Below are 15,600 nucleotides of genomic sequence, written 5' to 3' on the forward strand. Positions count from 1 at the left end.
GCTGAAATCTACATAAAGAATAAATCCTGAAGTTAATCACCCAGGGGATACCTGTTAAAAAGTTTCCTAAGTCTCATCTCAGATCTACTGGATTTGAATGTGGGATAAGGTCCAAGAATGTATTATATTTTTAATAACCTATGCAAGACTTAGGTGATTTCCAGGCACCCTGAAGTTTCAAAAATCCTGAATTAAGCACAAGGAAGAAGACAACTCAAATCTAAGTGTTTAAGGTAAGCAACTTAACTGAAAGCAGACATCAAATACCATCATTCAGCTGTTTCTTTAGATACTGTAATATCTACTGTCAGACACCAGTACTGGACATGCAGAGGTTCAGAGATTTTTTTTAAAGCACCTCGATTTACCATCACTGGATGGTAACATCTTACTCTTCCCATTCTTGTAGAAAAACGTTGGGTTTTTTAGTGTTTATAAATATGATCTCATTTGACTCTAACAATATCCTATCAACCAGAAGACTGCCACAATCTATGAAGGTAGCTCCTAAAGAGAAGCTACAAACATTTCAAGAAAGAATAATAAAGTATGACACATGATAAAGGATGTGTGCACCAAAGCAAGGGCTTCTCAGCTGCAGTGACTCCTTCGCCCACAGGGAGGTGAAAGGGGGCCTGGCTGCAGCCAGAGTCTATGGGCTGGGGACGAACAGGCTCCAGACAACCCTGATGTGCACATACAAATACTATTTTCTAAGAACGTCAAGGAGGTTGTGAAGCACCAATTTCATAGGAAGTGCTGATCTGCGAATCAAGAAAACTAGGTTCAACTCCATCATCTCACTGAGTGACCTTAGTTAAGTTACTTAGCCCTTGGGAATCTTTAGCTAGGCTCTTCCTTATTCATTAAACGAGGACTAGTTTAGACTGCTTCTAGGGTGTCCCTTAGCTCTAAAATTCTGTAATTTCCCTTACGTTTACATTACAGGATGTAAAATACTCCTCGCTGGTCATTAATTAAAAACCCTAAAGTCGGTCATTCATTAACTATTTATGAAGCACCTACTCTGTGCCACGCATGTGAGGATCAGCAGGACAGGTAAGGAAGATATGGTCTCCCTACGTGGGGCCAAATGCATGTTATCGTGAATAATCTTCGTGTTCCTTTAAATGGCTAAATAGTAAAGTCTACTGAAAAGTACCCAAATAATGAAAATCTGCACAGATAATGATAAACTTTAATTATAGTCATAGCTTCTACCAATATATAAGGCTTTCCTTCTCTGTACACTTCATTTTTTTTTATTTACATTTAATTTTACTGGTAATTTGCAATTATAATCAAAATCAATTTCCAAAGTATACGTTTAAAAAAATAGTTTATTTTAAAGACTCTCAATAGGACTTCAACATCATATTTTCAGATATACCCACAAGATAATCAGTATGCTCAGTATATTTCATCCATGATGAAAGTTGCTCCAAATCTATTATTAAACCTGTACTACTGTTAAATTGGGCAGGGGTGGGGAAAGCATGGATTCAGTTTTAATTAAATATTACATAATTGGAATTCCCTCCTACAAATCTAAAGTGAAATTTTCATACGGGTACAATTTCACAAATGTTATAAATATATATCAACTTACAACTAAAGGAAGCATTCAGTTTTTGACAATGTTTTAAAAATCTAGATCCATAATTACTTTCTTTAAAAAAAAAAAATCCTTCCCATATAAAAGAAAAAAATCTTTTCTATATAAAATATGAAGTCTACATTTCTCTGGAAATGCATGTATTCACCTAATAGTAAGATCCAAAATGAGAATGACTATCTCCAGACGAGGGGTGCGGAGGCGGAGGCGGGGGCGGGGGCGGCGGGGGCGGGGGCACAGAGTATGGTATGGGAGGTGCCATGTGAGGCGCTGCCCAACCCATGTTTACAAACGCAGGTGGAGGCGGCGGAGGCGGTGGTGGTAGTGGAGGAGGGAGTGAAAAATGATGCATGTCAAACACTGGAGGAGGAAAGGGATACTGTGGCATAAGATTATCTTGTCTCTGAGGTGGAAATCCTGAAGTCTCCTGAGATACCATATGCTCCGAGTTATAAAACTGTGGAGCTGGGGGCCTGCCATGCCACGGGCGAGGGTATCTACCCCGGGAAAATCCTCGCGTGAATTCTCTGTTGCAGTATCCTTTTGAATGCTCTGAAGCATTCCAATTCTGATGTACTTCTGCAAAATCTTCACCTTTAAGCAGGATTAAAAAAAGCATAAAAACAAAATTAAAATTAATTTTAACACATTAAAAGATATTGTTTAAAATTGTAATGCCTTTTCATTAATTTCCAGATATACCTTATGGTAGTTAAACATGCATGAGGCTTAAAATGATCAATTTGAAAGAATCCAAAAGGCCACACACTCAGGAAAGAGAAAGCCTAGCAAGACAGAAAACTTTTAGACAATAACCACTAGACTCCAGCCAGACAGCACAGAGGAAACCAGATACCATCATCACCCGCACTCTCAAAGGCTGATAGGGAGCCTAGACTTTCTCCCTCGACAGGATGTAATGAGGTGCCTCGACCTCCCACCAAGGTGGCATCAGAGCAAGCTGAATATGGAGCCGCTCACAAGGCCTCCTGCAGTGACACTGGAGATCACATGGGGCACTGGACTTCTACCTCAACACCGTGTTCCTCCACCTCCTGCACTGGCTGGTGTCAGAAGGACACCTAGCACACAGTCAGGGCTTCGGTCACACCCAGCGGTAGCGAGGCCACCTCCCACTGTAGTCAGGGGAGCAGTAGCGAGGCACTCCCACAAGCCCAAGCACAGCAGGAGGCCTACCCTTCCTGGCCCAGCAGCGATGAGGTGCCCCTGGCCTCAGGGGCCAACAGAGACTGAGAAGAAAACCTGGACTTTCATTCCCACCTGGTACTAATGGTAATAATGTGACACCCCCCTTCCTTTCCCTGCCAGAGCAGTTTTAAAAACAAGGCTGCTAAAACAATTAGTTTAAATAAGATCTAGAGTTTCATAACAAAATATCCAGTATGTCCAGGTTTTATTAAAAACCACTCATACCAAAAAATGAAAATTTCAAACTTAATAAAAATGCAAAATTAATTGAGGCCAATACCATGATGACAAAGTGTTAGAATTATGTGAGAAATATTTTAAAATAGTTTTCATAAAAATTCTTCAACAAGCAATTAGAACACACTAAAATAAAAAGCCTAAGCACAAAAAAAAAAGATTCAAAGAAGAAACAAATAGAAATTTTAGAACTGAAAATTCAATTAATACAGTTAACATGTCAATTCTCTCCAAACTAATATATATACAGGTTTAATAAAATTCCTAACAAAATTCCAGCAAGACTTTTTCTCAATATAGAGATTATTCTTAAATTTATGTGGGAAGGCAAAGGAAGCAGAATGCCTAAAATAGTTTCGCAAACTTTTAGAAAAAACAACAGGAGAAAATTCTTTGGGATGCAGGTCTAGGCAAGAAATTCTCAGACTCCATTAAGCAAAAGCTGATAAACTGGGGCTCGTCAAAATTAAAACCTTGTTCTGCAGATGACCCTTTCAAGAGGATGAAAACACAGGATAAAGACTGGAAGACATTATGTATACACTCATAATTCAAAAGTTAAAAAACAGAAATCCAATTAGATAATGGGCAAAAGAAATGAACAAACATATCATTGAGGAGGATATATGGATAGCAAATGAGCACATGGAAAGATGTTCAATGTCATCAGGCAAATGCGCGTTAAAATCACAGACATCAGTACACACCGATGAGAACAGCTAAAATAGTGCCAGCACCAAATGCTGGTGAGAAAGCAGAGAAACACATTCATTCATACATTGGGGACGGGAATGTAGCCACAATGAAAAACAGCACGGCAGTTTCTTGAGAAACTGAACATACGAGCATCATATAGCCCAACAACTGCACTCTCAGACATTTATCTCAGAGAAATGAAAATTTGTGTGCACCCAAAAAAGCCTGTACACAAATGTATAAAGCAACTTTATTCCTATAACCAAAAACTATTAAAAACCTAGATGTTCTTCAATGCATGAATAGTTAAATAACCTGTGGAATGTTCACATAATGGAAACCACCCTGGAATGAAAAGAAACAAATTTGACACACACGACAATTTAGATGAATCTCCAGAATATTATGCTCAGTGACAAAATCCAATTCTGAACAGTAACATATTGTACGATTCCATTTATATAAGCATTCTTGACATGACAAATTATGTTATAGAAATGGAGAACAGATTACTGTTGCCAGGAGAAGAGGAAGAGGTGGGAGAGAGGAAAGTGTGAGTATAAAAAGGCAACATGGGGGATCTTTTCCGAGGATGGGAATGTTCTGTGTCTTGACTGTATCAATGTCAATATCCTGGTTGTGATATGTTACTGTATAGCTTTGCAAGATGTGATTACTGCAGGAAATTGGGTAATGGGCACATAAGATTTCTCTGTATTATTTCTTACAACTCACTGCATGTCAATCTATAGAATGTTTAGTTTTACAAAAGAAAACAGGAAAGGTATAATAAAATGAAATAGGTGTTAAAAAATAAAGTACCTTGAGTTAGACACTAACTACCATATTATTTAAGTCTAAATATGGAAGCCACTACGTTTCTTAACAAAAAGTCCTGATGAGCACAAATAACTAATAAGGCTTAGTTTGCCTTTTACCCCTTGAAGCGGTTTTTAATCCTTAAGCTTGAAAATTTACTCTGTGTCTCTGTCCCACCACATCCCATGCTGCAAAATACCTCCAACATTAGCTGGATGCAGGAGGTAAAAAGAAAACCCGGATGTTTTCTTCAGTGTTATTACTGATGAATGTACATAAATATAAGTCAAGGTAAAAAAAAATTACTAAATGTTGCATTAGCTCACCTGATTCATTAAATTCAGATCTTAGTTTTTTCCGGCCTTGAATGCGATTCTTTTTCCTGTGTTTAGCTTCTTTTTCCTTTTCATCATCACTGTAATCTAAGGCCTGATGGAGAAAAATACAGAGATTTATGTCACATCGATTTACCAATTCAATACACTACTTGGAAATGAGAAGAATAAGCCCATTATTTAAACACTGACACTGAAAGATACTCGTCTGGATACTTAGTAATTTCCAATAATATTTAATTACATATGATAGAAAAATAAAGTATTTTTTTAAACAAATTCCTAAAGACTCTTAATTGACACATGATTAATCTGACACATCAGATAAGTACTCAAGGCTTTTTGGTGTTTTAATTCCTAGGAAGTTTCAGATAGGTAACTTCAAAATGCTGATCTTTAACAACCTTAAGATACGGTTTTTCCCTAAGCTAAACATTTGACTTCCAGCTTAGATTCATCGGCTGCCAAAATGCTAAAGAAAGGAATATGCAAATAACATAAACTATCAAATCTAATATAAAAAGAGGAGAATGTTACAATTTACACATGCCTATTATAATACAGACACTGTTCTAAACACTATATAGGTACTAGTTTTTTTATTAACATCAGATATAGTCAGGGCTTAAATAAACAATAAGGCAAAGGGTAGAGAAAATCACTGAGGATGCTATTTAGTCAAGATTCCAGGCGAGAGCTTTGATAAGCAGATACATGCATGATCCACCTCCCAAGAGGAAATCATTTTATATTATAAGAAGGAAAGTCAAACGTAACTAAGAATTGAGATGCACTGTTACAGCCTACCCAAAAAACAAGACTGAGAAGCTTTATATATTATGACTATCCATGATTTCTTAGAATTCAGGCATTATTATTCTATTAATATCACAAAACAATGTTTCATAAAAATATATAAAAGCAGGCTTATTGTGTATGCATGTCTACACATTTAAAAAGAAGAAATAAAATATATAGGAAAGTCTTTGTATGGGATTTTCAGTTGTCTTGCTGAAATATATTTTAGATCAAATCTTCCATGAACCAAGAAAGAGTCCATACACCTCAAAATCCATAATCAAATTCAGAAACATCAACTAATTTTAGTACCTTCAGATATCTTTATTTGCTTCACGATTTTTTTTTTTTTTTTTTACATCATATTCATTTTTCCAAGAGTCACTTACGTCCAAGAATCCTCCTGGCACTAATAAAACTTTCCTGTTATACATATATAAACCTTCTATATCAACACTGTCCATTGTAACTTTCTGCAATTATAGAAATGTTCTATATATTTCTAAATTTGCATAGCCCAGTGCCATCACACTAGCCACATGTAATTACTGAGGACTTGAAATGTGGCTAGTGCAATAAAGGAAGTTAAAATTTTTACAAATTTTAACTGACTTAAATGCAAATGGCCACATAAAGCTAGTGACCACTATACTGAACAGATGTTTTGTTTGCTCAAATGCTGGTAAAAATCTACATTAATATGCATAAGTTGTCTTAAGAGTTACTGTGTAGTCAATGATGTTTAATCAGTTACATCAGCTGTTGAAATGATACAGCAAGCTCAGTTTAAGTATTTCTAGAGGTGTATTGTTCTGGTTTGGGACTCAGATGCTGAAAGAACCATTCCTTGTCTCTCACATTATGCAGCATAATCTTTTTAAAAAATACACTGATTCCTGAAACAAAAACCTAAGCAAAAATCAATTTTTTTGGATTTGCAAGGAACAGTCACATCAACAGTTGACAGGCACATATCAGGACATCTGGACATCACCTTAAGTCCTAGTCTTGACCAAGTTCACAGGTGTGGGTTTATCCTGCCCTTCCCAACACCACAGATGCTCCCTTAAAAAAGCAGGGAGTGTGTAGAAAACAAGTGGCCTCTTTTATAAAACTCTAAATTTATTCAAAATGTTAAAAGATTTCACTCTCCCTTCTAAAATACTTTACATTAAAAAAAAATTAAACTGCTTGCTATTTTCTCAGACACTGTACAAGCTGCTGCTTCCCTTTCTGGGGACCAGCCTCTGCCCATCCAAACCTCTTCCCTGCCCTCCCTTCACTCTTGATATTGCTATGTTTGTTTATAAAACCCTCCCTCCCCTCTCGCCCCATGTCCTGCTCTGCAGGTATAGCTTCCTTTCCCGATTTTGGGCCCTTGGCTATAGGTGCGGCAGGCTGGATCGGCAGTGCAGGGCAGAATGCTTTGTGCTTCTGGGAGAAAGGCTGATTGGCTTTTTTAATTAAGTGGAGGATCACTGTTTTTTTTTGTCTGTCCCAGGGACACCTGTTCAGAGCCAAATATTTGGCTTGGGTTTGCCCATGGCTGGTAGCCCTGCCCATTCTCCAGTTTCCCCTAAGCGCAGGTCCATGACAGCTGGGTCTGGCAACTGTACCATTTGTCTGCACGTGGATCATCGAGGACAGGAAGAGTGGCACAAGACTAAGAGTAGGGCTTGATGGAGCCCCAACTTCTCAAGAGTTGGGGAACCAACCCCCCGTGAAAGGAAGTTTTGGCTTTTGGCAGACAAAACCAGGGTCAGCCAGGACCATGGAAGGTAGGAATGAGGGGCAACAGTCTAATCACATAGTTCTCAGGTGAGCAACATTCTGAGAAAACCCGCTCCCCTTTCCATCCTCTCCCTTCATCCTGTAGGTTACAGGATAATTCCAGAAAGGAGGAAGAAAAAGATGATTCTGTTCTGTAGATGGAAAAAAGGCAGGAGATGACAAGTACTTGGGGCTGGGGGAGGCCTGCTGGAGTCTATAGTCATCACAGCTTCTGTGTTCCAGGAGGGAGGGTGTAGGGGCTGGGAGCCGGGCCCTCCGAGGCTTCATCAGCTCTGTCCTTTGTCCTTGACTAGTAAGACTGTGTGCTGGCCCCCACTGGACACAGATAAAACCATGCGGTTCTCCAGCTGTTTGCCTGTCATCTCCACGGGGCTCCAGGCATCCTCCTCCTGCCCTGTGCCCAGCTGGTAGTTTGTGCCCATGCCCCAGGCAAAAACATGACCATCCTTGGCCACGGCATGCCCCGCAAGCCACCGAGGAGACGGCAGGCAGCCTGGGGATGAGGGTGGGTACACTCTTCTCCTCAGCGCCCTCCCCGAGGCCCAGCCGCCCATACGCAGCCCGGCCCAGGCTGTATGCTTTTCCTTCTGAATCCATGCAGACTGTATGGTGCTGGCCACCGGAGAAGCCCACCCAGGACTTGGTAGAGTTCTTGAAGGAGGTCAGGTTCTGGGGTACGAAGCAGGATTCTGTGCCTGGGGTTCCAAGCTGATGGTAGTTTGAAAGGCCAAAGCCATATACGTGGTCCTCGAGGGAGATGGCAAAAGTGAAGGAGGCGCCGCAGAAGGCATCCTGGAATCTCACACGGCCCCGGCTTCCCCTGCACTTCAGCATCACACACTTGGGGACCAGGAGTCGTTCAAGGCCCTGCCGGCCACCACGATTGGCAAATAATTCGGGCACACGGCCCAGCTGGCCCTGCTCCCCGCAGCCCAAAGTGTAGAGGTCGCCATCAGTTGTGAGCATCACCAAGTGGTCATTTCCTGAGGCCACCTTCACCACAGGCGCGCTCAGCTGCACTTGCACGGGAACCATGCTCTTCTTCATGGGCTCCAGGAGCCCAATCACACCGTTATTGTCCCGGAAGGAGCCCCAGAGGAAGACACGGCCATCCTCAGTGAGGGCCGCTGTGTGACTGTCTCCTGCTGACACTTGTACCACCTTCTCTTGCAATTCCACTTTCCCAGGAACCATCTCTGAGCCTTCCACTGATGTGTCCCTTCCCAGGGCACCCTCATCATTGCAGCCGAAGGAATAGACCTGGCCACTTTTGCTTAGACACACGGTGTGCATGCCCCCCGCCTCGGCCTGCACAGTGTCTTCCGGAATGGGTACTAGGGCGGGCTTCTTCCTCTCCATCACATTCTCACCCAGCCCCAGCTGGCCCACATCGCCCTGGCCCAGCGTCAGCACCAAGCCCGGCTCTGTGCGGTGGGACCTGTGTGAGATCTTAACCTTCTTGGTTTTGGGGAGGGCATCTTCTGGGGGTGAACTCTTAGCCATACGCTTGGGTGGCATTTTTCTGTCCTCGGTGCAGGTCAAGCTACAAGGTTGCTTCACGATTTTTTATTACTGATCTTATAGTGCTAAGATTTTTAAGCTCATGTGAAATCTGGTATCTACCAGGCAGCAGAAAGTACTCAGGTCAGGTGAAAAACACTTCTTTCTCTGAAACTGTTCAGTCAAATAAAAAAGTAGATATATAAACTAATGAACAAGTGTATGATTTAATGACAGAATGGGGCTGATGAAAAAGAAGAAGGACAAGGAAGATTCCCTGGTATGGGTGACCCAAGATAAATCTCTAGAAATGAGTTAACAGTGAAAATATGGGAGAGGACATTTGCAAGGAGTGAGAATATGTGCAGCTCGGTATCTTTGAGAAATGAGAATGGTTCTGTAACACAAAGTGAAAGCTTCTTAAAGAAAAAAAATCAGAGACAATGAAATTAGAGAATAAAGAACATTACTGGGCTCTTTAAAATAATTGGGTATTGCCCTAAGAGCAGGAGGGAGGTATTAAAGGATTTTAATTGGCAATAGGCTACTTTAGAGAGACAATTTCAGCAGTATTTTGCTATCACCTCCTAAAATCATAGGACATTTCACATTTTCCTTGCACACAATTAGCTTAAATATGCATTCATTAAACATAGTTACTGAACTACAGATTAAGCATTCATATGTTAGAAATGAATTATGAAGATGAATGAGATGCATTCCCTATAAGTAAATTTTAGCTTCTTAATGCAAACCCAACATTTCCTATTTTCACCGTATAACTGTTTTAAAAAAGTTTAAACCCCACATATTCCAAATTCTAATCTATATTTAACACTAGGCCATAATTCTAAACTACAAAATGTCATCATAATAAAATAAACTTTTGAATTTCAGAGTTTTCTATATTATGGAAATAATGGACAGCCAACTACTTAGAGGAAAACAAGCTCCACAAGTATGCTCAGATTTAACTTTAAAATTAGCCTAATCCAACCAATTTTATAAACAGTTAACATTAACATTATTAGATTCTAATAATTTTGTACCTCCCAAAGAAAGGCAACTTATTAAAAGCACCATTAACAAGCATCTTCATATCTCACATAGTAAAATCACTAAACTGAAGAATAACATTTTTTAAAATGACAGTTCTGCCTTTATCAGGTGTCAAAATATTGATCTAAAAATAGGAAATTACAAGGACAATGATAATCTGATACTTATTCAAATGTGATTAAAAATATTTCTTTAAATGATCAAGCAAAAATTCTTACTGAAAGGAACACAACAGTCATGCGGGAAAGGAGAGCGCGCCCAGGCTGACAGAGGGCATATGGGGAGCAGCACGGATCTCCTTAAGGTCAAGAATGATGACTTTAAAAGATTAAGTCCTGCCTTACTTTCTAAAATACTGTGTAAAAGGACTCATCCTTACCTCTGGTGGTGGTTCCTGATCATTCTCCCATGATGCATCTGATCCCTTTTCCCTAGGAAGAGAAAACAAAAAGTCAAAGCAGTACTTGTTAAGGTTGTTGAGGGCGTATTCTAAAGTAAAAGACATAAGCTCAACTCTTAATTTTGCAATATACGTGAAAATATGAGCAAAAAAATAAAGAACCAGTTTTGTATCCTTTACCTTGTTTCAGAAGATGTGGGGGCTCATAAGAAAAACAAAACGTTAGAACATTTTAGAACTGGGGTGTCAATAAGTGGCCAAGGCTGCGGTGTGCAGAGGAAAGGGACTTTACAGTTCATAAGCCTCTCCAAATGCTATGACTTCGATACTTTCAGGATACCTGCGCTCAGCTCATAAAGCTTGCCTCAATCAATGCTTATTCCACAGAAACTATAGGTCAAACACTCTTCCATGTGCTAAGGACACAAAAATAAATATAAGGCAATTCCTTGTCTAAGATTTTATAGGTTTAATGGTAGAGATAACAATATGAAATTCTTTTTCCTCATATACCTGAGGAATATACACATTTTAAATGTGTAGAGGAATACTCTATGAGGAACCAAGGTTCAACAGGTGATTCTCAACGCAGAGGGTAAAAGACTTATCTACTTTACAGAGGAGGAAGAGTTCTGAAGATTCTGAAGGACAGTGCATCACAAGCATTAATTACTTTTAGTTGCACAGTTTTATAATCTATGACCAACAAAAGGACATATATCTGTTATGAGTATAATAATAATTTATGAAAGCTCATTTTAAATCTTATTAATCTTTTTGATTTCATTGCTTGACAATGCTTTGTTATTCAATTATATTAAAGTCTTACAAAGTATTAGTCATCACTGCTTTAAACTAGATCTCAAAAATATGGGATTCTCAGGAATTCTTTAAATCGCTAATCCATAAGAATTAATTGATAGATGTCAGAGGCTGCCACAACAATGGAAATCATCAAGTTTGCTCTAAACTTTTGATTTAGAATTTTGACTGAATCTGAAGCATTAGCAATGACTTTTCCATCCCTTTAAAAAAAGCCTTTACTCATTAGTTATCTTCTTACACCCACATATTTAACATAGCTGCAGTACTCCTTTTTCCCCGATGTGCCATCTCATGGCCTGCGGTGCCCTGAGCCTGGACTTTAAAGACATACATGAGAAAAGTGCCCCGAATAGTCCACTTAGTACTGAAAATCACAATCTGCTAAAGATCAAGCAACATTTAAAAGAACACTTTTCCCAGAAATTAAACTCACAGGCAGCTAAGATTAAAATAGCCTCACCAGAGGCAGGTAAGCTGGAGAAGAGCTGGACCTCTCCAACTCAAAGGCAAAGCCCTCCTCTGAGCTCCCAAGACAGACACGGAAACGCGGCCTAAACAGCATGGCCTCGGGCAGGGGGCCCCTGCAGGGTGTGCCCCGCTTCCCAGTTCTGTCCGCTTTGTCATTTCTTTCCATGACAAAATTCCGGTTCTTGCGAATCAAAAACAAAGACTGCTCCTAGCATTTAAAATCTACTTAATAAACATTGCAGAAAACCTTTTCAGTTTATCTGTTTTAAGTTAAAGTACTTTATTTGGCAAAAGCCAAATGGATGGCATCCACAGCAACGTCCTAATATTCCTAGCAGAATGAAATGCTAGTTATCTAAGGCATGATTTTAAAACAAAGTAAAATCTTTATAACTTTACTGCCTATTGAATTCACTTTTCTTGTCAGCAGTCATTTAGAAAAATTAACCTCACACAGCCTGAAGAATAACTTAAATAAAATGCCCCTTCAGATAATTATGTGCATTCTTAAACATGAGTTGAATAAATTATCAGGCACAAAATTTTCATATTTGAAATATTAAATGAAATTCAAGATCTGATTTAATATGTGAGTGGTATAGAGACATTCTTATGCCTCGTACTTTCAACACAGCATTAATACCACTCACTGCTTGAAGCTCCTATGTACAATATTTCCTCCAAAAACCACATCCCTCATTTTTCACCTACGAGCTAGACCTGAAAGAGACTTGTGTGTCAAACTCAGTGCAAAGTCTTTTTGGATTGATCCCCCTTCCCGCTCCCATTATTTTGTTATCTTTTCTTCCACTCCTAATTTGACAGTATTTTTAATGGCTCATATTCATTACATCTTCCGAAGCATTCAACTAAATTTTATAGAAAAAGCTATTCTACTTGAACTATACGAGGACTGAAAAAAAACCCCCCGGAATTTATTTGTAAAAAATTGTGTATTGATTCTTAGATGTTTACACTCCAGTCACCTTCAAAGTAGTCTCCATTTGATGCAATACACCTATCCAGACTTTTTTTCCACTGCTCAAACACAGTTTTTGAACTTGTCAATTTTGATGCCTGTTAGTGCTTCTGCCTTTTTTTGTTTCACCTCTTTCAAATCAGAAAAACACTTTCCTTTAAGGACTTTTTTCATCCAGGGTAACAAACAAAAAAAGTCCCTGGGGGCAAGATCCAGTGAATAGGAAGGGTGGGCATGTTTTTGGTCAAAAAATCTGAACACGCAACAGGGTGTGGGCAGGTGTACTCAGTAATCACCCATGAAATGGGCAAATGTTGAAAAAGTCTTTCAAAAAATGTGCTGAAGCCAAATGCAGCCTCTCACACCCCTACCTGGTACACTGATACACACGAATTCCTAGAACACTGACCTAGCGGGGGAAGCCTGTACTACAAGAGGCCCGCCCTCCAGAAGATAAGTCTATTTTTTTTTTGGGGGGGGGGGCCCTTGTATGCCATTTTCTACATAAAAATTAAATTACATAATTATAAGTTTGACTGATACAAACAGCTTTACAGCTAATACTTGGCAGCACAATTAACACAAGGAAAATACACAATTAACCAGTGGGAACATAAATATTACTACCCACATGCCACAGGCATCTTTTAGCATATTTTCAGACAAAATGAAGAGCAATGACTTATTAGTTAAGTCAACCCTGTCTCTCACTGGTTGATACACAACTTTCCAGGGACACATTTTAACTGTCTCTTCTGTAACTTTACAATTTATAAGCAACCAGAAATTTCCTTATTTTCTTTAGTAAAACCTATGAATTTACTCCAATGAAAATTTTATTTAAAATGGTAAAGAATTTTTAAAATGGTAATATTAATATGAAGTAGCATGTATATAAAAGAAAGCATATAATGGAAAATGCAATGAATTAATTCAGAAAGTTTATATGGCCCAAATATATTCCTACTAGTTGATTAAATCATTTTTGGAAAAATATATAAATGATCTCAGGCTGTAAAATCAGGTAACAAATTGTAGCTTCCAGAGGTATTAGTAGGAAGACAGATGAACTCTTAGGAAGACAGCTACCATTTAAAACTTCCATTGCTGAGAATTATTCATAAAATATAAAGATTAGATAAGCAAACAACTACCACTTACTTACTGGATAGTGAGGGGGAAAAAAAGTACTTACTGTTTTTCTGTGAATACATACTGAGTGAAATCTTTCATTGATGGTGCAAAATACATCGTATCCTTTATTTTAATACCTTTACTCTCAATGTGCTTTGAAGAATTAAACCGTAACACATAAAATGGATGTGCAACAGGTCCAAATATCTCAAATATCTGTAAAATAGAAGAAACATAAAGGCCTCCTTTATCATGTAAATAATGGCTCAAAAAATTAGTAATATTTAAAATCGAAAGCACTAATAATTGTTATAAAAAGGTAATTTCTTCCATGTATGAGGAATAAAACTATTTAAGTCATCTTTTGCATACCATAAAATTTTCATTATAAATACATTAGCTTTTTCCAGATTTCCTTTTTATAAATTTAAAACAAGTGTAACAAACTTGCCCTTGCTAAAATTCAAATCATTGTGGTGGCACTAACTAAAGGTAAATTATGAATTTTTGGTTTTATTGCTCATTTAAGATATGACAAAAAAATGACAAGTGATAACTTTTGAAAAATAAAATGCTGTCTGTCATTTGGAATCTTACGACATAAAACTTAAAAGCAAGCTCCAATAGGCAATCACTTCTGCTGTTTCTACACAGCGGCTAACATTTTTATAAAATTAAAACACAAGTTTTTTTAATTCAAAAAACAGTAAAGCAGATTTGAACTTCAAGTTGCTTACTTCTCAGAAAACAATGATGTTATAGAGCCTTTAACTTTCATGTAAAGGAACTGCTTTTAGCACATTTTATTTCTGCAAGTATTTTATGAATGCTAAAAGGAAGCCTCTAGTTTTCCAACTCTTCTCAAAATACCTGAATTTATAAAAATAGTTTCTGATAATACATATAAGTACATTATAGAAAAAAAGGCCATGACAAGTGTCACTGTATATTTTTCCAAGTTTTTTTATATTAACAAATTTTTAGATATTAATTTTTATATTCTGCTCACTTTTAAAACCTGAAGTGCATTAAGTTTTCCATGTTATAAATATTCTTCATAAGTATAATTTCAGTGGCTATATAACATTCCTTTATAGATGTAGCACAATTTGTTTAACTCATAGGACATTTGGGCAGCATCTAATTTGTTCAACATAATAAATGATGTCATGATATATTTATATGTAAATTTTTGTACTTCAGATTTCCTAAAAATGATTTGTCAGAGATAGAATTATTGGAGCCAAGAGTATGATTATTAAAACTCTTGACGTAAATTACTAAATCTTTTTCCAAATAGCTTGGACCATTTCAAACCAACCATATGGAAAGTGCCTGTTTTATTACATTCTTGACTTTTTATAGTAAATGTTTTCACTTGATGCTTCTATACAATTCAAGCTTTTATTAATTTTCAATAAGACATAAAACAGCTTATCTACCAGAGCACCTACATTCTGAAAATATGATTAATCTAAAAACTATCAATAGTGAAAAGAATTAAAAAGCCAATGCATTGTAAAACAACACTAGTAGCATTGAAAATGTAAGCTTTTTTATTTGGAAAGCAAAAAGATAATTTTAAAAAATAGTGAGAAATTTATCACTAATTTTTTATAAAAATGCATACATCTCTCTTCTAACTAGTGCAAAGGACAGGAGAAATATATTACAACACAACTCCTACTGGCCTTCTTACATAGAATAAGAAACATATCATCTTACTTGTCACTTC

The 15,600-nt window shown here is 37.8% G+C and overlaps 2 protein-coding genes across 2 annotated transcripts in view; both read right to left on the reverse strand.

The window, feature by feature from the left end:
• Positions 1-772: 772 nt before the first annotated feature.
• The window catches only part of NAF1 (nuclear assembly factor 1 ribonucleoprotein), a 38,014-nt gene continuing 23,186 nt past the window's right edge, over positions 773-15,600 (reverse strand). Inside the window, exons 5-8 of the mRNA XM_054576112.1 lie at positions 13,927-14,081; positions 10,439-10,490; positions 4,903-5,005; positions 773-2,209 (exon numbers count right to left, since the gene is read on the reverse strand). Of these exons, the coding sequence (XP_054432087.1) occupies positions 1,764-2,209; positions 4,903-5,005; positions 10,439-10,490; positions 13,927-14,081 (756 nt within the window). The 3' untranslated portion in view covers positions 773-1,763. The remainder of the gene's footprint in view (positions 2,210-4,902; positions 5,006-10,438; positions 10,491-13,926; positions 14,082-15,600) is intronic.
• Positions 7,439-9,032, reverse strand: LOC129072589 (regulator of chromosome condensation-like). Its single transcript, XM_054576113.1, is given in 2 exon segments — positions 7,439-7,959; positions 7,961-9,032. Coding segments are annotated over 2 exon segments (1,251 nt in total). The 5' UTR covers positions 9,019-9,032; the 3' UTR covers positions 7,439-7,766.

The sequence above is a fragment of the Pteronotus mesoamericanus genome, unplaced genomic scaffold, assembly GCF_021234165.1.
Source record: "Pteronotus mesoamericanus isolate MK-2021 breed Mesoamerican mustached bat unplaced genomic scaffold, CSHL_Meso_final contig_32, whole genome shotgun sequence".
In the NCBI taxonomy this organism is placed as follows: Eukaryota; Metazoa; Chordata; class Mammalia; order Chiroptera; family Mormoopidae; genus Pteronotus; species Pteronotus mesoamericanus.